Source organism: Simochromis diagramma, unplaced genomic scaffold (assembly GCF_900408965.1).
Source record: "Simochromis diagramma unplaced genomic scaffold, fSimDia1.1 OVJJ01000293.1, whole genome shotgun sequence".
NCBI lineage: Eukaryota > Metazoa > Chordata > Actinopteri > Cichliformes > Cichlidae > Simochromis > Simochromis diagramma.
In genome coordinates, this window is record NW_024386801.1 from 6,249,048 (window position 1) to 6,267,014 (window position 17,967).

The window sequence follows — 17,967 nt, forward strand, 5'->3', positions numbered from 1 at the left end:
TTGTGTGTGACATACTGGGCTGGAGAGAGAGAGAGAGAGAGAGAGAGAGAGCAGAGCAGTCGCACCTTTCACAGCTCTGAACAATGAAACGCTCCACTCCTTCCTTCACTTCTCTCTACACGGACCAGCAGTAGGAGCTCCACTCTGGAGGAACAAATAAGAAATAACTTAATATTCGGCCTTGTATCCAGACATCCAGACATCCGGACTCCCCTCGGTCAGCCTTCACCGCGAGCTGTCGGTCCGAGTGGTCGCGAGGCACCGGAGGATGAAAGTAAACCAGGCTTGTTAATTTTTTCCCTCTTTCGGCGCATGTGCGGTCTCTCTCTTCACGTTAACGCGTTTATTTATTATTAAGACAAATCGTTGATGTGGTTAAATCGATACTTTTTTTTTTGTCTTTATTCCCTTAACCTTTGTCCGCTCGTGGATGTGCCGAGTTAACTGCTCTTTCGGCTTTGAGTAAACAGTGAAAGGCAGTGTTGTAGTACATTAGGACAACGAAATAGTAAAAAGGAAAAAGGCTACATCAATATGCAAAAGCAGGAGCAGATGGTAACCTGAGTCAGTAGAGGTAGTGCAAGGTGCATGGCCTCTTTAGCGCCACATTGCCAAGACCTCTATTGCCACACTGTGCTGTGACTCTGCTGTTGGATATGTGAGCTACTCCATCTGTATCGTAAACTATATAAACACACGATGTATTTTCAGGGCTTATTTAGTGCCAGCTGACCTTTTAAAACTCATTTTTTGGATATAGGCTTGTGCCTGGTTTCATTTGCTTTTTTCTGATGACTAACTCTCATCTTTTCCCAGCAGAATCAGGAGAAGTAAAGCGATGTGAACGGTGACTGGAATGTAGGATTATCATCTGAGCTCGAGTGGAAGGAGAAAAAAAAATCAGACTATAAGATTACACATTTCCTGATCTATGCAGCCCTACAATGCCTTTGAGGTTACAATGTCTTCTCTAAAGCACGTTATTCTCCAGGATAAGGACACGGACAATGAAAAGAAGCTGGACTGGAGCTACATCGAATGGGCTGAAAATGAAGTTGTCACAACAGGTGTGGCGGATGCTGAGACGCAAACGGACTCGCCATCTTTTGAGCACAAAGAGAGCCAGACCAGTAACCCAGTCATAATGCACATAGATCTCAAACGGACACACTCCAAAATGAGACATTTGTCTTTGGTAAACCCAGACAACTCGGCTCCACCTTTCTTTCAGTTTGACCGCCAGGCTCCTGGACGTATCTCCACATCTCCCACCTTGAGGAGGATGAGGAGCACCCGACGTCCTCAGATAGATTTTAGAGAGCCTCACAGGATGGGGAGCACTCAGGAAGAGCAATCATCTGCAAGCACGGGATCCCCCATAAGTCCCCTGTCACCAGGACACCGAGTAGATTCACCTCTTGCAGCGAGCCCACTCTCTGACGGGGAGGCCGATCATCAGCCAGTGTCATCCTCAGGCCAACAGCGAAGCAGATCGCATAGATCAAAGACTTTTGACAACAGTATCACTTCTGTGGAACAAGAATGTCACAGTGCTCATCCTTTTCTTATTAAAGACAATGGATTTCCTGAGGATGAAGTTCAGGTGAGCTTTTACCACGTATTTGTAAATTTAGTGTTTGCATATTTACTCAGGAAAAAGACGATTTTTCATAACCTTCACACCAACCTCTTCCCCATCACCACACATAAATTTCCTGTAATCTACTGCAGATTTTTTTTCTTTTTTGCCAAAGTCTAAAAATTAAATGGTTGCACATTCCTTCCTTGAGGAAAACCTTCATTCCCTCAATCGGCCTTGCCTCCCGCAGTGGTCACTCACAATGCAAGCTTTTGACAGCAAATGAATCAGCAGTTACATGCACTGACAGCTCTGACCAAGCCCACTGCCTGGAGAGCCCTGGGAAGTGCTCTCCTCGGGCCCCTATTCACCGCAGTCAGCAGTCACCTAATAATGGAGGGGTCAGTGAGCGATGGAAAAAGATAATGGGGAGATCTATTCATCAGCTCACGGTATTCAAGCGAGCCGATCCTCAATAGAGCACCGGCATTCTCCTCCAATATCAGAGGCTTTTGAATGCAAGCGACCACTTAAAATACTGATTCAAATTTGAATGTCTTTGAAAGTGATATAGTGGTGTTGTTAGCGGCGGGAGGTCCGTGAACCCTCTGCTTGGTCCTGACTGTGGAGCGAGACAGTGTCGATGTGGCGTGTAGTATAACTGCTGATTTGGAAAGATGAGGTCACTAACAAAGTTCTTTTTTCTTACAGGAGAAGGAATCCTGCCATGATAGGTAAGTGTACCTTGGACTGTTTTGCATGTTGTCTGTGTTACCCTGTCGTAAAACTCTTCCTGGAACGGATACAGCTGTCACATATGGTTTCTTTTTTTATTTTTGTCCTTCTGTTTCACCCGCTCACAAAAACAACCCAAAATCCGAGCTACAACACGTCAGAGTGCCTCTGAGTTGTGTGCTCTCTTGGTGCTTGAGAGCAAGCGAGGATGATTGGACCTTTGCTTTGAGGATCCCTGTTGTGCACTCATTGTCACTCGTGTCTTTGTTAATGCTTCATAAGCTTGGTGGGTTAAGTTTTGAGAGTCCTATGGTTATGTATGGGCTCATTAAGGCTGTTTTCCCTTACTGCCGCCCACACCCCTCCTAATAGGCGTCCAGGCTCTTCCCCTCACCGGATAATTAGGCAGCTATTGTCCCTGTAATTACACCCTGGCACTGTGCCTCTTACAGTGACCGGGCCTTTGCGAGCCTTGGTTGGGACAGTCTTGTTTGGGAGCATCATTATTTCTCTTGTTATGCATGAACAAAGCGGCCATTTTTACAAGTGCTCTCTGTAGCAGAGAGGCGGACAAAGAGAAAGCTTTCTGAGCTGCCACAAACCAACAGGATGCCATTGTGAGGATGCTGTGGAATGAACTGCAAGGCGACACTGGCCTGGTATGAAGAGGTAATCGTACCTTTCGTGCCACATGTCCCCTACATTGCTCAGGTGCTACTGCCGACTGTTATCTGTCTCTCTGTTCAGCATCTTTACATTGATCTGGACGTGGGTGTCGTATCAGTTTACCAGGAAGAAAACGGCCCATCCAGTGAGAGCGAAGAACAGTTGGTGCTTTCACAGTTGAACAAAAGTGTCCTAGAGGAAAAACGTACCAGGTTACCCCCGCTCAGTTGTAGACTGACTTATCCTCCAAGTGTATGAGTTGGCCCTGCAGCTATGTGGCCTACATGTGCACTCGAATTAGTCTCGTAGGGTACTTTTGCAACTGTGCAGCCACAGCAGCAAGAATGCAGGTCCTGTGTGAGGGGATGTGTTGCACCGTGAGGGGAAGAACACTTCCTCCTTCAATCTAATGAAGAAGTTTTACATAAATTGTTCCTGCATTTTCTTCCCCTTGCTTTTACTTCTGCTCCACTGTATTGTATTGTCAATCTAAACAGGGGCATTAGCCCTCATCTGTCAGTCACACTTCCTTATGGTTTTTAGCCACATTGTGTGTTGCTGTTATCTGCCCTTAATCTGTTACTTTCATCACTACTGATTCCTGCTTAAATTCTCCTTTTTGAAGTCAAAGGCACTAAAATATTTAAAAGCCAAACCGCAGAGTGTTGACGTGGGTCACTGACCGCTTGTCGATCAGTGTCAGCGTGTTCAAAGTGAGCCTTAGCTTTAGCAGAACCAGCTCGTCTGGCTACTTTGCGTCCTTTTTTATGGCTGTATGCAGTCATGTTTAACGACTGCAGTTGTCTATTTAGCATTGGGACGGTTTAATGTCATGCTGTCACCAATCAAGTTCTTCCTTTTGGGCTTTTACAACAAATGAAAACATTTCCATGGCCGTGCCCTTTCTGGATATTTAGCCTGCATATTCCAGGGTCAGCTTCCATTGCTTATGAAGATTTATCACTGGGCTTTTAATTTTTAATTTCAACATGTGAACGTCCATTTTTGCTTTCAGCAGTAATCCCAGAAGTGCAGCAGCAGCAGAGGATAAGTCAAAACACTTGAGAACAGTGGCCGTTTAAGCCCTGCCTGAGGCTGAGAGGCAGGCCTGTGTTTTTCCAGCCACAGCCATGCCTCAGTTACTAACTATGAAAAGCAGACCAAGCGGATTATAACTGGCACACACTGACAGCTTGCCTCCTTCCACACAAATAGGGCGATCCATTAACAAGCATCTATCCACGGATAATCAGACACATAACACTTATCCTATGTTAATCGCCGGGTTGCTGCACAATGCGGATGGTATTTCAATGGTATCCCAACAATGTAAAACCACAAATAGGAATTCTGTCATTTCCTGTTGCTTGTATGATTTCCATTCTTTTAGAATATAATACACTTACAATGGAGTAATAATCATTGAACTGTACATTTCTGATGTCTGATGAGCTTTTCTTCTTAGTATGAAGAACTAGTTTTTGGTTTTTTTGGTTGTTTTGTCTTTTCTTTGTTTGCGTATTTGGATTTTTTTCCATCTTAAATTGTCCACCTGTCCGCTTTTGTGTCCTCAGGCTTTATCAGAGGAGACGGAGCTCCGTCGTCGTGAGTTTGCCCGGCTTGGATGTTTCTCCAGGAGATCTTTTCGTGTCCAATGGAGCAGCTGACTTACTAAATGACTCAAACTTCGCAGGTACCTCTGTCAGTCCCAGCAGATTGCAGTCTGCCCTCTGTTTAGGTGATGCTTGCTCATGAACTAGTATGGGTCTGTTATTGAGTCAATATGTCTATTGTTGTAATGCTTCACAGCAAAATGAACTTCCTGCTTCCTGCTTGGTTGTATCGTGTCCTTTCTTGTTGTTATGGTGATCGACTCAAATGTGTGCACAACAGTTAGATTTTTTTTTTCAGTTTACTTTATGAATTTCCATGAACTTTTTATTTTTAGACGTTGGACTCACCAGGCACGCCACCATACAATATCATCGCAATTTTTAGGCATGCGATATCCTGAGTATCTGCTAATTACATCCGTACCTGTTTTATCCAGTAACACAAAGATAAAGTTATCTCACTTCACTTATGTTTTTTGGCTGCAAAATGAGGTTGCTAAGCATACCAACACCATCAATAAAACCTCCCATAAATGTTACCCTAATGCAGAGTCAATCTGCTAATCACTTTGATATCAATTAAGTTTGCTCGGCTAACGTTATGTCAGATGATGGTGCATGAGATGAGCCTTCCTGTTTATAGTATTCTCAGACTATTTAAATGTATGACTAAATTATATTTATTTGGTATTCCTGTTTAGATGCAAGTAAAAATACCACAAAAATACTGCAAAATGTTTTTCCCCCACCATTATTGATTACTGAAATACTTGAAAGCTACTTTGACTAAATGTTTAATTTAGTACTTTAATAAAAGTTTGTTTTTTTAGCTGAATTTCAAACCTCAAACTAAGTTCATTAATGACTATAATTACTTTTTTATAATGAAGGTAATGGTTTTATAGCGTTAAATTTATTCAAAGTCAAGATTATTTTAAGTTACATCTTATTTTATTATTACATCTTTACTAAAAGTGTGGTTTATAACTTTATCTACACACCTATAAAACAGACAGACTAGAGATAATCTGTAGAAAGTGCTATATAGAGTTATGAGTAGACATCAGTCTAGTGTTGTTGTGTCGTAAAGGGAGCATTATTTGTATTTCTAGAATTTAAAAAAAGCAAAAGGACAGAACTTGTGGTGGTCACTTTACAAAAAACCAAAGATTTTTTTGACATTTTCAGTAAGCTGTGATTGGCACCGTCATGTGCGTATAACTTAAAATGCTCACGCTTCTTTTCACTGTCACAACTTTTACAGATACCAAGAAGTCAAAGTGGCCTTTTTCGAGGCGTAGTACGGTAAGTGCATTTGTATTTCTGCTAGTCATCGATGTGTGTGACTGGTGCCAGTGGCATGCTTGTAATTTGTTTTGATGTACTTTGTTTTAGGAGTGAGCAGTTGGTTTGGACATTGTTCTCTGACCCACTTCCCAAAGCAGATTAGTGTGTTTCCTCTTATCCCTTTTGGCCCACACAGCTTTTTGTAATTGGTCAACACTTGAAATGCAGAACTTGAGCCAAACTTGTTAATTTAGTTTTGAAACTGCTGGGTTGTTATGTGAACAGATATTAACAACAATTAGGCACACACCCTTTTTTCTTGGCTAGTGCACAGCCCTAAAAATCTGCTTAATGTGTTGCCTAATTTTTTTTTTCCTTTCAGAGTAAAGGCAAGCCGCAGACATGCACGGTGTCAGATATTGAGAAATATCTCTCAACTGCGCAGATTCAAGACTGGAGAAACTTGGAGCTTCAGAGATATAAGGCAAGAAATGAGCGCTAATAGCTGCTGTTTGTTTTGTAAATCATCGTGTTGATTCTGTACGTTCACTGACTTTGTGATCCAGGCTTAGCCATCCAGATTCCCAAGTCAAATACAACTCAGTGTTTGCCAGATGACTCAGAAATGAGAAGCTGACAGTTACATGGAAGCTCCTACAATGTTTGAATGACACAGACTGTGTAAGAACCAGAATTTCTAGGCAGTGACTACACAAGTCGACCTGTATATGTACACAAACAAACACTGATGTACTCCTGAATCTATAATAGTGGCAGATGGAAATTTACAGCCATAAAATAAACACGTTTGCTGAGCTTTCTGTGGAGGATGCAGCCTTTACTTTGAGTTATAGCTTCTTGTCTTTTTGTGTATCTGTGAGCAGGACTACTCTCTGGCTGAGTTCCTGCAAGACCAGTCTTCCCAGGTCAGTGCTTCCTCTGACCCTCAGGGCTTCAAGAGACAAGAGACCATCTGGGAGCTCTTCACCAGCGAGTGTGTTTACTTCATGGATCAACTCATGGTTCTCAAAGAGGTGACTCTTTCCCTACAGAGCCTCACAATGCACACATACACACAATCACAAAAACACACACAGGATCACAAATAAATAGACCAAACCCAAATGCAACTGAACACCTGCTTCTTTGTATTCTTCTCACTGAATCCCCGCCTTTGGAGTTCGTGTAAAAGTCTCTTTGGATTTTCCCGTCTTTCCACCAGTGGATTTGAAATTTAATGCTGGCATGAGAGAGACCTTGAACCTATTCTCTTTCTGCTTTCTTTGTGCCTCTCAGGTGTTTTCGGCTACGCTCACAAACCTGCAGGTGACCAACTGCCTGACTGATATCGACTCATGGAGGCTGTTTGCGAATCTCAATGAGCTTTGCCTGGTGAGAAATGATGCAAATCATTTGCATGAGGAGTTTGTGTAAATCATTTTTAACAACAGTTGCTTTCATATCCTTGAAACAACATGGTTTGGTGTCACATCAACATAAGGTTACTATGAAAGAGCTAATGATGAGTCGTTACAGCTGTATTATTTTAAAATGCTAGCTTTTTATTTAAAGCTTATTTAATAGTCAGCAAAAAAATAATGTGGTGTAAAAAACCTTTGTTAACAATTATCTTAACATAATACCTCGGTGATATTATAAAAATGTCACATGGCCCTGTGGTGACATTTGACACTGTTTTCTGCTCCAGGTGAGCTCAGGTTTCCTAAACAGCCTCCTCCGCGTTATCAAGAACATGTTGGAGATTACTGAGGGTGGCAGTCCCACCCTGCTGGATCTGCTGGGGAAGGCAAGTTTGATTCACATTTGGACTCTGTGACAGCAGTGTTCACTAGCCCGCTGATAAGACAATCAAAATAGATAGAAAAAGTATGAATGATATGCTCATCTGGATTCATTATTATATAATCCTTAAAGTATTTTCATAAACAGCTTTTTTTTTCAAAGACTTGAAAAATAGCTGCATAGTTTGAATTTATTAACCTTAAGCTCTTATTTGGGAAGCATTCTTATTTTCTTCTAGCTATTAAGGATCAGCTGGACTTGATATAATGTGCAGAAAAGCCAAAATGTAATATTCTCGTACAGTTGAGATCAAACATTTAAGTACACTGATCATATTTTGGTAATTTTTTGTGATTTCTTTGGACTGTTCATTTTCCAGGGTAGGCTGATTGTATAGCATATATATTTAATGACTTGAAAAAACAAGAACTGGGTACACAAGTTGGACTTTATTTTGGATTTTCTCTAATCCACACGGGATTAAAAATGCACATACAGATATTTAATCGCTCGTCAGGGTGGAATTTGGAAGTTCATTTAAATTGCTTGGTTTGTTGGCACATACCTGGCCTTTAAGCATAGCCACATGAGAGGAATTTGTTTAGGATGTTCAAGAACAACTTAGGAACCACCGAGGCTCCAGCCTGCTATGAACTGGTAACTGCACAAGCGTTTTACATCACCATGGACTGAGAGAAGCTCCTGCTCTAAAATCGACAGCTTCATGCTGGACTAGATTTCTAGCTGCCCACATGGACAAAACACATTCCACACAGTCTTATAGCCCAATAATCAAGTGTGATAACTAGTGCCCGGGAAAGTGTCCCCTTAATGCAGATGTTTTTATGAGAACACAAATACACAGCTGAATTTACTTTCTTTCTTTCACGATGCTCTCACTGACCAAATTTAGCACGCTTGCATTTAAACTGTACTTTGAAATCGACGTATGTGCTTTGTTATTATCTGTTCCATCTTCCTTTCTCTCATGACAAGAGCGTGTTGAAAATATGGCATCTTCAAAGCTCACTGAGAAGGGAAAAGGTTACCTAACTCTAGTTACAATTACATAAAATTATTAAAAGTTTAACAGAAACATCACAGGACAATCTTAGACGCATGTATGCCATTACAAACACACACTGGACATTTTTGTGCGTGCACGTGTGCATGCGGCATCCTCTTTGTGCTTTTTTACGATATGTTTATCTGCAGCTTAACAGCTGATGCGACCCAGCAGCCTGTATCCCAGTGTTTGTCTAACACTACTGTCTGCTGGCAGGCTTTCCAGGAGAGCATATGCCACTGCCTGCAGACGTATTGCCTCAACTACTCCACGGCTCTTCTGTATCTGGACAGTCTGAAGCCCAGAGAGGACTTTGGGACTTACGTGAAGGTACAGGAGAGGTCTTACTGGTGTGTGTCTGTGTGTGTGTGTGAGCGTGCCAGTCAGCACAGTGGGAAGGACGCTGTGTACCATGACAATGCAGCAGGTGTTGTGTGCCAATGTGAGAGAGGACTCACAGGAGCATTGGTGCCCAAATAGCAAACAATCAGTTCAGTGTCACAGCGGCCTGCCAATGGGAGGAATGTCACCGTTTGTACCTTGTGTAACTTTCCCTGTCATCATGCTGGCGTGTTTGCTGGAACTGTCATTGTGTTTGGTCTTACATATAATTTCTTCTCACAGGCATTTCACTGCCCATCCTCTCCCTCCTTCCCTACAAAGTCAAGTCCTTTCAAACATTTGACCTCACTCGTTCTGTCACTGTACCCATTCTTTGTCCCTCCTTTTTTCTCCTCAGTGGTGTGAGAGGAGCAAGCAGTGCCGAAGGCTTCACCTGCGTGACCTGCTGGTGGCACCGCTGCAGAGGCTAACTCGATACCCGCTGCTGCTGCGGAATATCGCAAAGAGATGTCAGAAGGAGGACGAAACACGAGGGCTGGAACTTATAGCAGAACAAGTGGACAAATCGATATGTGAGCACTGAATTCGAAAATTCCCTTCTGTTATCAAAATGCTCTCCTTTTGATTTCGGCTGACCTCATTAGGAGACTCTGCTTGGCTAAATTTGCTTTTACTGTTTCAGTCCTGCTAAATTAAAGCGCCTGCGCAGGTCTCGTCACCTTGCAAAATGAATGTTTTGAGTCAGGCGTCTGAGTAATGTTAATCAGCTGATCATGACTCACGTGTTTCTTCAGCACGCCTCTAGACGTGTTTGCCTCCTGGTGGTTTACAAACATATCTAGATAGAAGGGCTTTTTAAGTGGACGTAAGTCTGTCAACATAAACAGGCCAGCTAGTATCAGTGCCTGTCAGCACACAGGTTGCATGCTTTGGATATCAGCCAGGAGGCCTTGACCATTTATTTTTCACTGCAAGCCTCTGCTTGCAGACCTGTTTTGGCGGTTTATTATATAACTGGAAGGACAGGCTGTGGGAAATGTTCTACAGCCGTTCAACTCAATGTCATGTTGCCGCGTTGAACAAATAACCGTACCAAACGAAACAGCTCGGGGTTCACAAATCTTTAATTAAACTTTGTCCCATAACCATTAAAAGGTGTGTTTTACCACACCTTTTAAAAGGTTATGATTGTGTAAAGCGTAGGTGACAATGAGTATTGTAATCACAGCTAGGATGTGTAGACCAAAGTCCTCTGTGGGTGTGGGGGATATTTACTGTAAAAGCAGAGACAGCTGAAATCTCTCACGATATGGTCACGCCCATGTATGGCATCACTGTATAGCATTGTAAATGAATGTAATCATTATGCACTTTGGTACATTATAAAATGCATATTTTACATAGGTATATGTTACGTAAAATAAAAGGCATAGGAAATGTAGCAGGAGTTTTGTGTGTGTCAGACATGAATGAAGTTGTCAGTGACCAATTTGAGTCTGAGGACCTGTTTTTGTCCTTAATGACATTCAGTCTCCTGTCCTCTCTGTTTACAGGTGATTTAGAAGGAAAGGTCAAATGGCTGGACAACTACCAGAAAGTGAAACAGTTGAGAGATGCCCTGGTTTGGCTGCCTGTATGGGAGAGGGACAAGCGTGCTTTCATCCCTGAGGTCTGTCCTGTGTTTGTGTATATATTGCTATTTGGGTGTGTTTGTGTCTTCAGGAACTGTGTTGAAAGAGCAACGTGTCACACAGATGTGCCAACACTTTATCCTCCAGTGCCTGATGATCATCAGATAAACTGATCAAATTATCAGAAAATCAGATCTGAAAGCAATGAATAGCAGTATTTAGAGTTTTACAGTGTCATTTGCTAATAGTTCAGTTTCACATCTTTAAATATTAGCTTCAATTTGAATGGGAGGATGACAGCAGCACTATTCTTCTTCTTCTTCTTTTTTCCAAGAGAGTCTTTCTTCCCTGTCATTGTAGGTGGATTAACACTTCTGTTTGTATTCTCTTCATCTGTAGTTATTTTATCTTCACTTTCTCTCTGCCGTACACGTGGCAAGGGAATGGGCTTTGCATACAGAGCGAAATAGAAAGAGCAGCAAACACTTGGTGTAAGTGAGAGCAGTGAAAAGAAGACAGTTAATGAATAGCTTGATTTCATAGCACTTATACTAAGGTAATAAGTCGGTCATCCAGGTGCAGAGCACGCTGTGAAACAGAAAGACTCAGACACCAGAGGAGAGAAACTTGCATGTGTGTAAATGCACTTATTTTTTTCCCTTTTGTTTTAATGGGACCAGTCCACCCAACAGTTGTATGGGGAAAGAGCTTCTACTGTGAAACCACCTCCCAGTTTGTATTTGGAAGACAGATACCTTCTAAACTGATTAAAACATTCCTTTTTGAAAAGTTAACTTATAGTTGCTGCTATATTTTTGCTGCTACAGGCTTCTGGGAGATTTCCTGTCGTACACTGTGACACACATTCTCTTCCGAAATTTGTGTTTTGTCCTGTCAGTTTTTTCTCTTCTCTTTCTCCTCACCATGAACCAGTTCCTTGATAGCTGCCCCTCAGTGAGCCTGGTTCTGATCCGGAGGTTTCTTCTTGTTAAAAGAAAGCTTTTCCCAAGTGCCTGCTCATAGGGGGACTGTATAATTGTTGTAGTCTTTGCTTTTACATTGCAAGTTATATAGTAAAGTATAAATTGCCTTGAGGAGGACTATTGTGATATGGTGCTATATAAACAAACCTGAACTGAAGTGAACACAGATAGCAGTGGTAGAGAGTTGCGATGTGTAAGTCATACATGTAAATGACTTGTTGCATATAAGTATTGTGAGCATTTAACTATCGTCAGTGCTGACAATACTTATTTGCACCCGTGGTACTGGTAGTGTCAGCATGTAACCGTAGTTAAATGTGACCACAGTTTTGAACATTTAGTTCTTTCCGTCATTGTCATCTGTTTATGTGAACGTGTTTGTTTTTGTGTGCTACCTGTTTGCAGCAGCTACCTGTTTGCAGCAGCTACCTGTTTGCAGCAGCTACCTGTTTGCAGCAGCTACCTGTTTGCAGCAACTACCTGTAGCCCTCACACAGACAGCTCATCTGCATTTGAAATACCAAAGATGCATCTTAAATTAGACACGAGTGACTTGCTCTTTCGCTATCATGCGCATACTATTTATTAATCCTATAGTATGCAGTTAAGACGTGCTATGCTTAAAGTGATATGTACATGTTACTAGTAGAGGGTGCTCATTCAGAAGCCAACATGCTGAGTTGCTGTCAGATTAATGGAAAGACCGATGTGTCTGAAAAGCGCTAAAAGGTGAAAATGTTTTCTAATGTGACTCCCTGCTTTCTTTCAGAATCTGAAACATCTTCTGAAGGCTGTCACACTGGATAATCTGATTTCTCACAGGAGTCTGCTGCACGAAGGGAAACTCGTCCTCACAGGTGTGTCAGCTGGCATAAATCCAACACATTTCACACGCTTCCTGCTTCGAATTGACTAAAAACTTTACGTCGTCTTTCTGTGGTTAATTCCCAGAGAACGCAAAGCTCATAGACGTCTATATGTTCCTCTTTGATGAATTCTTGCTGATTACAAAGATGAAGAGAAACAAGAAGGTGGGTCACGCTTTAACCTTTGCTCACTCTAACCTAGGCTTGTGATAGATATTTAGTGCAAGGATGCCTTAACTACATATCCCTCATAACTTCATATATATGTCCTGACATCCTGTGCAGAGGTCCGTAGGTCCAGAGCAGAATCCTCTGAAAAACCTGGAGCTGGATCAGATGCTGAAGGAGGGATGCACCTTCACGGTTCTCGACCAGCCAATCTCTCTGGATCGACTCCAACTTAGAAACATCGATCAACTTAATGCCTCCTGTAAGTAAAATTTTTAAGATTCAACTAATTGAGTTTTCTAGCTCTAAACCCATTTTAAATAGAACACATGTTTGTAGCACATCGTAGCAAAGCAGTCAACAGAATCAAAATATCCTTCTGGATCACGTCTCTCTGTTTATGTTTGCATGCCATGTGGTGCATTGGTGTTATTAAATGAAAGCATTTGTACTTTCTTGACAGCATCGGGGTTGCCTCATTCTTTCATAGTAATGCACCAGAACCGCTACCAACAGTGTATTGGTGCATTCATCCTGCAAGCTGCGTCAGAGGCTGTCAAGGTAGATCAATTCAACTGTGAATACCTGAAATGTTTCCAAAGAGAGCATGCAGGACACAGATCACATTATGTTCAGAAGAACAATGTGTCATAAGTTTATCCAAACATTTCTGCCTTGTGCAAAACATCAGTGCAAGATGTGAACTCTACAGAGCCCTGAAAGTGAAGCTAAAATATTTTAAATGATTTCTAAATTCAGTTTGTATGCATGTCTGTTCAGATTTATTTATAGTAAAAAATTCATAGCTATACATTTAATCTTTTTAAAGGTTTCTGTTATTTTGGTTTAGATGAACAATGTATAGGAAAATAAAAATAAATTGCTGTATTGTTTAATCTTACTTGTGTGAAGCAGTTTAGGACAGCTTACAGCAACAAACATTACAAAGAAATAATAAACTGTACAATTTATAATATTATCAGTTAATCAAACTGGTAAATCTGATATTTCTCTTTCTAAACATTTTTTCCCCACCAGAGAGTATGGATGTCAAAGATAGAGGGCGCAGTGACGGCGCTGCTGAAGCAGGACTCTCAGCAAGCACGAGTAAAGAGCTCCTCGCTGTGGCTGGAGTCTTCGCAGATATGACCCATCAAGCAGAACTAGAAGCCATGTGAAAAAGTTTCTACTGTTAATGTGCACTTCACTGCCCCCTGATGTCTTGTAAATGACTGCACTAGCACTAGGATGATTTTGTAAACGGTTTGACTGTGAAGGCAGCTGCAACAGTAGTGCGAAATAAACATCTCATCATGTAGTAAAACGTTGGGTTTAGCGTTCCACACATCATTTCATGCAGTTTTTAAATTGTCTGTGAGCTATTGATCACTTCTGATGTTTCATAGTGCTTCATACAGTACTGTGCAAAAGTCTTCAGCCACCCCTAATTATTTAATATTTTAAAAATAGGATATAGGTGTATTCTAAAGAGCTTGAAAGTTTAGCATGACCACTGCAGCTTGATCTCTTAGGTACGCTTTTTGTAACTTCTTACAGTCCTCCAGGAACAGTTCTCCAGGCTTCTTGAAAGACATTCAAGGCTCTTCTTTGGATGTTTCTCACTTTTGTTTCATTTTCTGTGCAGACGATCCCACACTGCTTTAGTAATGTTGAGGTCCAGGTTTGTTTTTATATCCAGGTGTGGTTTTACTGCACTGACAGTATGTATCATTGTCATGCTGAAAAATGAAGCCGTTGCCAATTAGATGCTTTCCAGGTGTTATTGGATAGCAGATGGTGGTGATGGTATTTTCCTGCATTTATAATACATGTACGATTAATTCTGACAAGATCTCAGACACCACTGGCTGAAATGCAGCCTCCACCGTGGTTTACAGATGGCTGTGGACCTTCACTGCCGCTCCTCTCTCCTGAGCTCCTTTCAAATTGTCATCAATACGTATAAACTAAAAGAAAATTTGGATTCAAGACCCGTTACCACTCATTTTCTATCTGTTTGCCTTCCTTAATAATGACTTCTTGACAGCCACCCTTCACCTGAGACCAGTGCCAGATCCAGTATTTGCTGGATTTTCCATCTGTTCTTCTTTTGTCATCCACTCATCTTTTTAAGGACATACTGCACAGCATCCAAGATATGCCAAGTTCCAAGTAGTCTGCAAGCTGTAGATACTACACTGGTTCAGCCCTTTTTATGGTTGAATGATTCATAGCACACTCTTAAGTTCCTTAACAAAAAAAAAAAAAAATTGTCTGAATCGTCAGGTTCAAGGACAGGACTGAAAATTAGGAAAACTTTGAAAGACCTCCAGAAAGCCTGGAAGAGGAAGAATATTAATTATATTAGCAAAATATAAAGAAATGAGGGGTGGTTTCAGACTTTCTGTATTTTATCACTGCATGGATTCGATATTTGAGACAGCATGGAAGAACATCCAGAATTCATTTAAAAAACTACTTGATGAATCAGTGTAGTGGGAAATGTTCACTGAATGAACATCGGGTTCAGATGTGATTTGCTCTTTCAGTCATTTGCTGTTTGTTGGTGCTGTGTGCATTTCTCAAACGTCAGCACTTTTAGAGCCTTCGAGAATCATTCCTGCAAAGCGACAAAAACACGACACGGTAAGATACAAACATACTGCAGGTTTTATTTTACGTTTGCCATGACAATTAGAAAAATCATCTGGTGCATGTGAACATAAATCACTTCCCTCATCCAGCTTCAGTGAGCCAAAGTCACGTCGACGCTGCTAAAGGCGAGCGGTGACGTGCAGGATGTTTGCGTGAAAACACACTTTCACAACCGCCAAATATGATGACTAAACAATGGAGAAACGTGTGAGCCACAGGCCAGTAAAGTCATCATGCATGATAAGTGAGAGCAACACAAAGCAAGCCACAATTCAGTGTCTTCACGTCTGTGGTGCCGTTTGGTAAAAATGAGTAAGACGCCGATGAATCCACACACAGTTTCACCGTTATCATGTTTCTACACCCACGAGTGTTATATAGATTTTATTTTTCTCTTTCATTACAAACATTTACAAAGATGACAGCCTTAGTATTAATGAGCAGTTGAGTACAGCGGTGCTAGAAATGCCGAAGCCTGTATAAAGTCGGTGGTCCTACGTTTGTAGCTGAGCTCTCATACGGACAAGCCCAGAATACGATAAGGTGCAAATCATCTCTGTAGAGTTTCGGGTCTGTACACTATAATAGATCAGTCACAAAATCCCTCATCGAATGCAGGCAGAGATACAACATTTGTGATGTCTATCATTTAGAAATAGTGCTTTTCCTGGGCCAATCTGAGGTAGACATAACAAAACCACTGAAGCAAAAAGACTGGTGTTTTTGAAAGATGGCAACTGAGACAGACATTCTTTTGTAATGAGCATACAAGCATAAGAGCTAACGTAGTAAGTCTGAAGCAAGCTGCTTGTTACATCGTGACCTTCTCCAGTCTACTGACAACTGCACAAGAGATCTTACCAGGAGCGATCAACAATTATAAATTAAACAAAGCAGGAATCAACTTTGACATTGTCCTCAGCAGCAGACACGTTGGACAGAGAGCCGTCAGCAACCGCTGCTCCTGAAAGCAGCACCGAAGCCCCCAAGAGCAACATGCCGGAGAGAAGCTGAGATTCTGAGCAGCCGACATTCATACAGTGCATTTCAGCATACACAGCAGGCCTAACACTAAAATACACACTCTGTTACAGCAACTTCACACACACACGCGCCTCCACAGTTATTGCTTGAAAGCAGAACACGCATACAAAAACACACAACTCCAGCCAGTAGGTCAGTGCTGCTGAGTGGAGACAAGCAGCAAGGAACAAAAAAAAGTTAACATGCAGGCACCTTTAAGTCTGCAGAAAGCACCACGATTTGAAGAAAATAACACGTTAAGAGTAATGTGGCACAGGACACGACAAAACAAAAACACGACTTCACGTAAAAAAAAAAAAAGCCTCTCAGATTGCCACATATGCCGTTTTCAAGATAAAAATATGCAACCCCGTGACTTAAAAATGACGACACGTCGAAAAATACTGATAAATGAAACAAAGTCAGGGCTTAGACCTCGGCTGTATTCCTGCTGCACACATTCTTTGGTCATGAATACATTAAATCCAACAGACTCACAAACGCTCTGCCGCACAAAGGAAACGCGCAGTAACTGATCCGAAGGTCTGTACAGAAACACGCTGGTGCACAAGTCTTTTGACGGAGGGTTTTTCTGATTTTTAAGATTAAAAATCCCTAGAAGGATGTTTAATCATTTCCACTGCACAGTGTTGCAGACAACTTTTTTTTTTTTATAGATTGCTGAAATCCTGAACCCAACAGGGTTTCACAGCCTCGTTTTGCCAGCAACTAAGTGTGTGCGTGTTTTTTTTTTACACTTTGAGAGGTGACGTATAAAAAAATGCAAGATCGCTTAAGTTTTTAAGAGTTTTCTTGCAACAAAATTAGAACTCACATATCTTTGTGATGGGCCTGCTGCAGAGCTTTGTAGCGATAAAAAGCAAATACTAGGTAACTGCATTTACCTTTGCAGGGCAGATTACAACATCACTTTTACAATACTCACTTTTGCAGTGTCTTAACAAATATGATGCCAAACATTTCACAACGTATGCCTTATAACTTACTAGTGGGATACGAACTTAAAAGAAATGGTAGGTGTTTTGATTTTCACTGTCTCCGCTCTCTGGCAGTCCACAGGAGTAGCAAAGGCACAAAAACAGATACAGACAATCCCAACCAGTCCTACCCCGACCCATCGCACGGCTCCGGTGTTTCCTCAGCAAAAATCCTTTCCTCGTTACCCTCCACACCAGAGTCAGAGGTCACATTCAGGTGGGAGTCTTTGCACAGCGTCTGTCCTTTATAGTGCACATTAAAAATGACAAAGACATGCCTTCTTCTGCCCATTGGAATAGAAAGGGTAGGGTAGGGATGAAGGGAAGGGTAGGGATGAAGGGAAGGGTAGGGTAGGGATGGGGGGAGGTAGGAGTGGGCGGGTAAGTAGGGTTAAAGAAATGAGAGGGGGGGAAAACAAAAGAAAATCAGCCTTGGAGCTCCTCGAAGCAGGTCTCACACACGCGTACTGGCTTTTTAGAGGATGGAGTGAGGGCGTTCCTTGACGAACACTCGGCACAGAAGATGTTGCCACAATGTCTGCAGTGGTGCTG

General features: G+C 41.8%; 2 protein-coding genes across 4 annotated transcripts in view; one reads left to right on the forward strand and one right to left on the reverse strand.

Annotated features, from left to right (window-relative positions):
- Window positions 1-16,750, forward strand: plekhg7 (pleckstrin homology domain containing, family G (with RhoGef domain) member 7). Of its 2 annotated transcripts, none has more exons than XM_040025362.1 (17): window positions 1-274; window positions 817-1,603; window positions 2,291-2,313; window positions 4,555-4,673; window positions 5,858-5,898; window positions 6,263-6,364; window positions 6,765-6,914; window positions 7,177-7,272; window positions 7,589-7,687; window positions 8,966-9,079; window positions 9,489-9,663; window positions 10,645-10,760; window positions 12,475-12,562; window positions 12,657-12,736; window positions 12,857-13,001; window positions 13,203-13,300; window positions 13,778-16,750. In XM_040025362.1, exons 2-17 carry the CDS (start codon window positions 932-934, stop codon window positions 13,886-13,888), a joined length of 2,229 nt encoding a protein of 742 aa, XP_039881296.1. In that variant the 5' UTR covers window positions 1-274; window positions 817-931; the 3' UTR covers window positions 13,889-16,750. The 2 variants fall into 2 exon arrangements, with proteins under 2 accessions (XP_039881296.1, XP_039881295.1); XM_040025361.1 differs by having other exon boundaries at window positions 820-1,603.
- The window catches only part of eea1 (early endosome antigen 1), a 17,330-nt gene continuing 14,754 nt past the window's right edge, over window positions 15,392-17,967 (reverse strand). For both annotated transcript variants that reach the window (XM_040025346.1, XM_040025347.1), the window contains one exon: window positions 15,392-17,964. In XM_040025346.1, coding sequence (XP_039881280.1) covers window positions 17,842-17,964 — 123 coding nt within the window. In that variant the 3' untranslated portion in view covers window positions 15,392-17,841. The remainder of the gene's footprint in view (window positions 17,965-17,967) is intronic.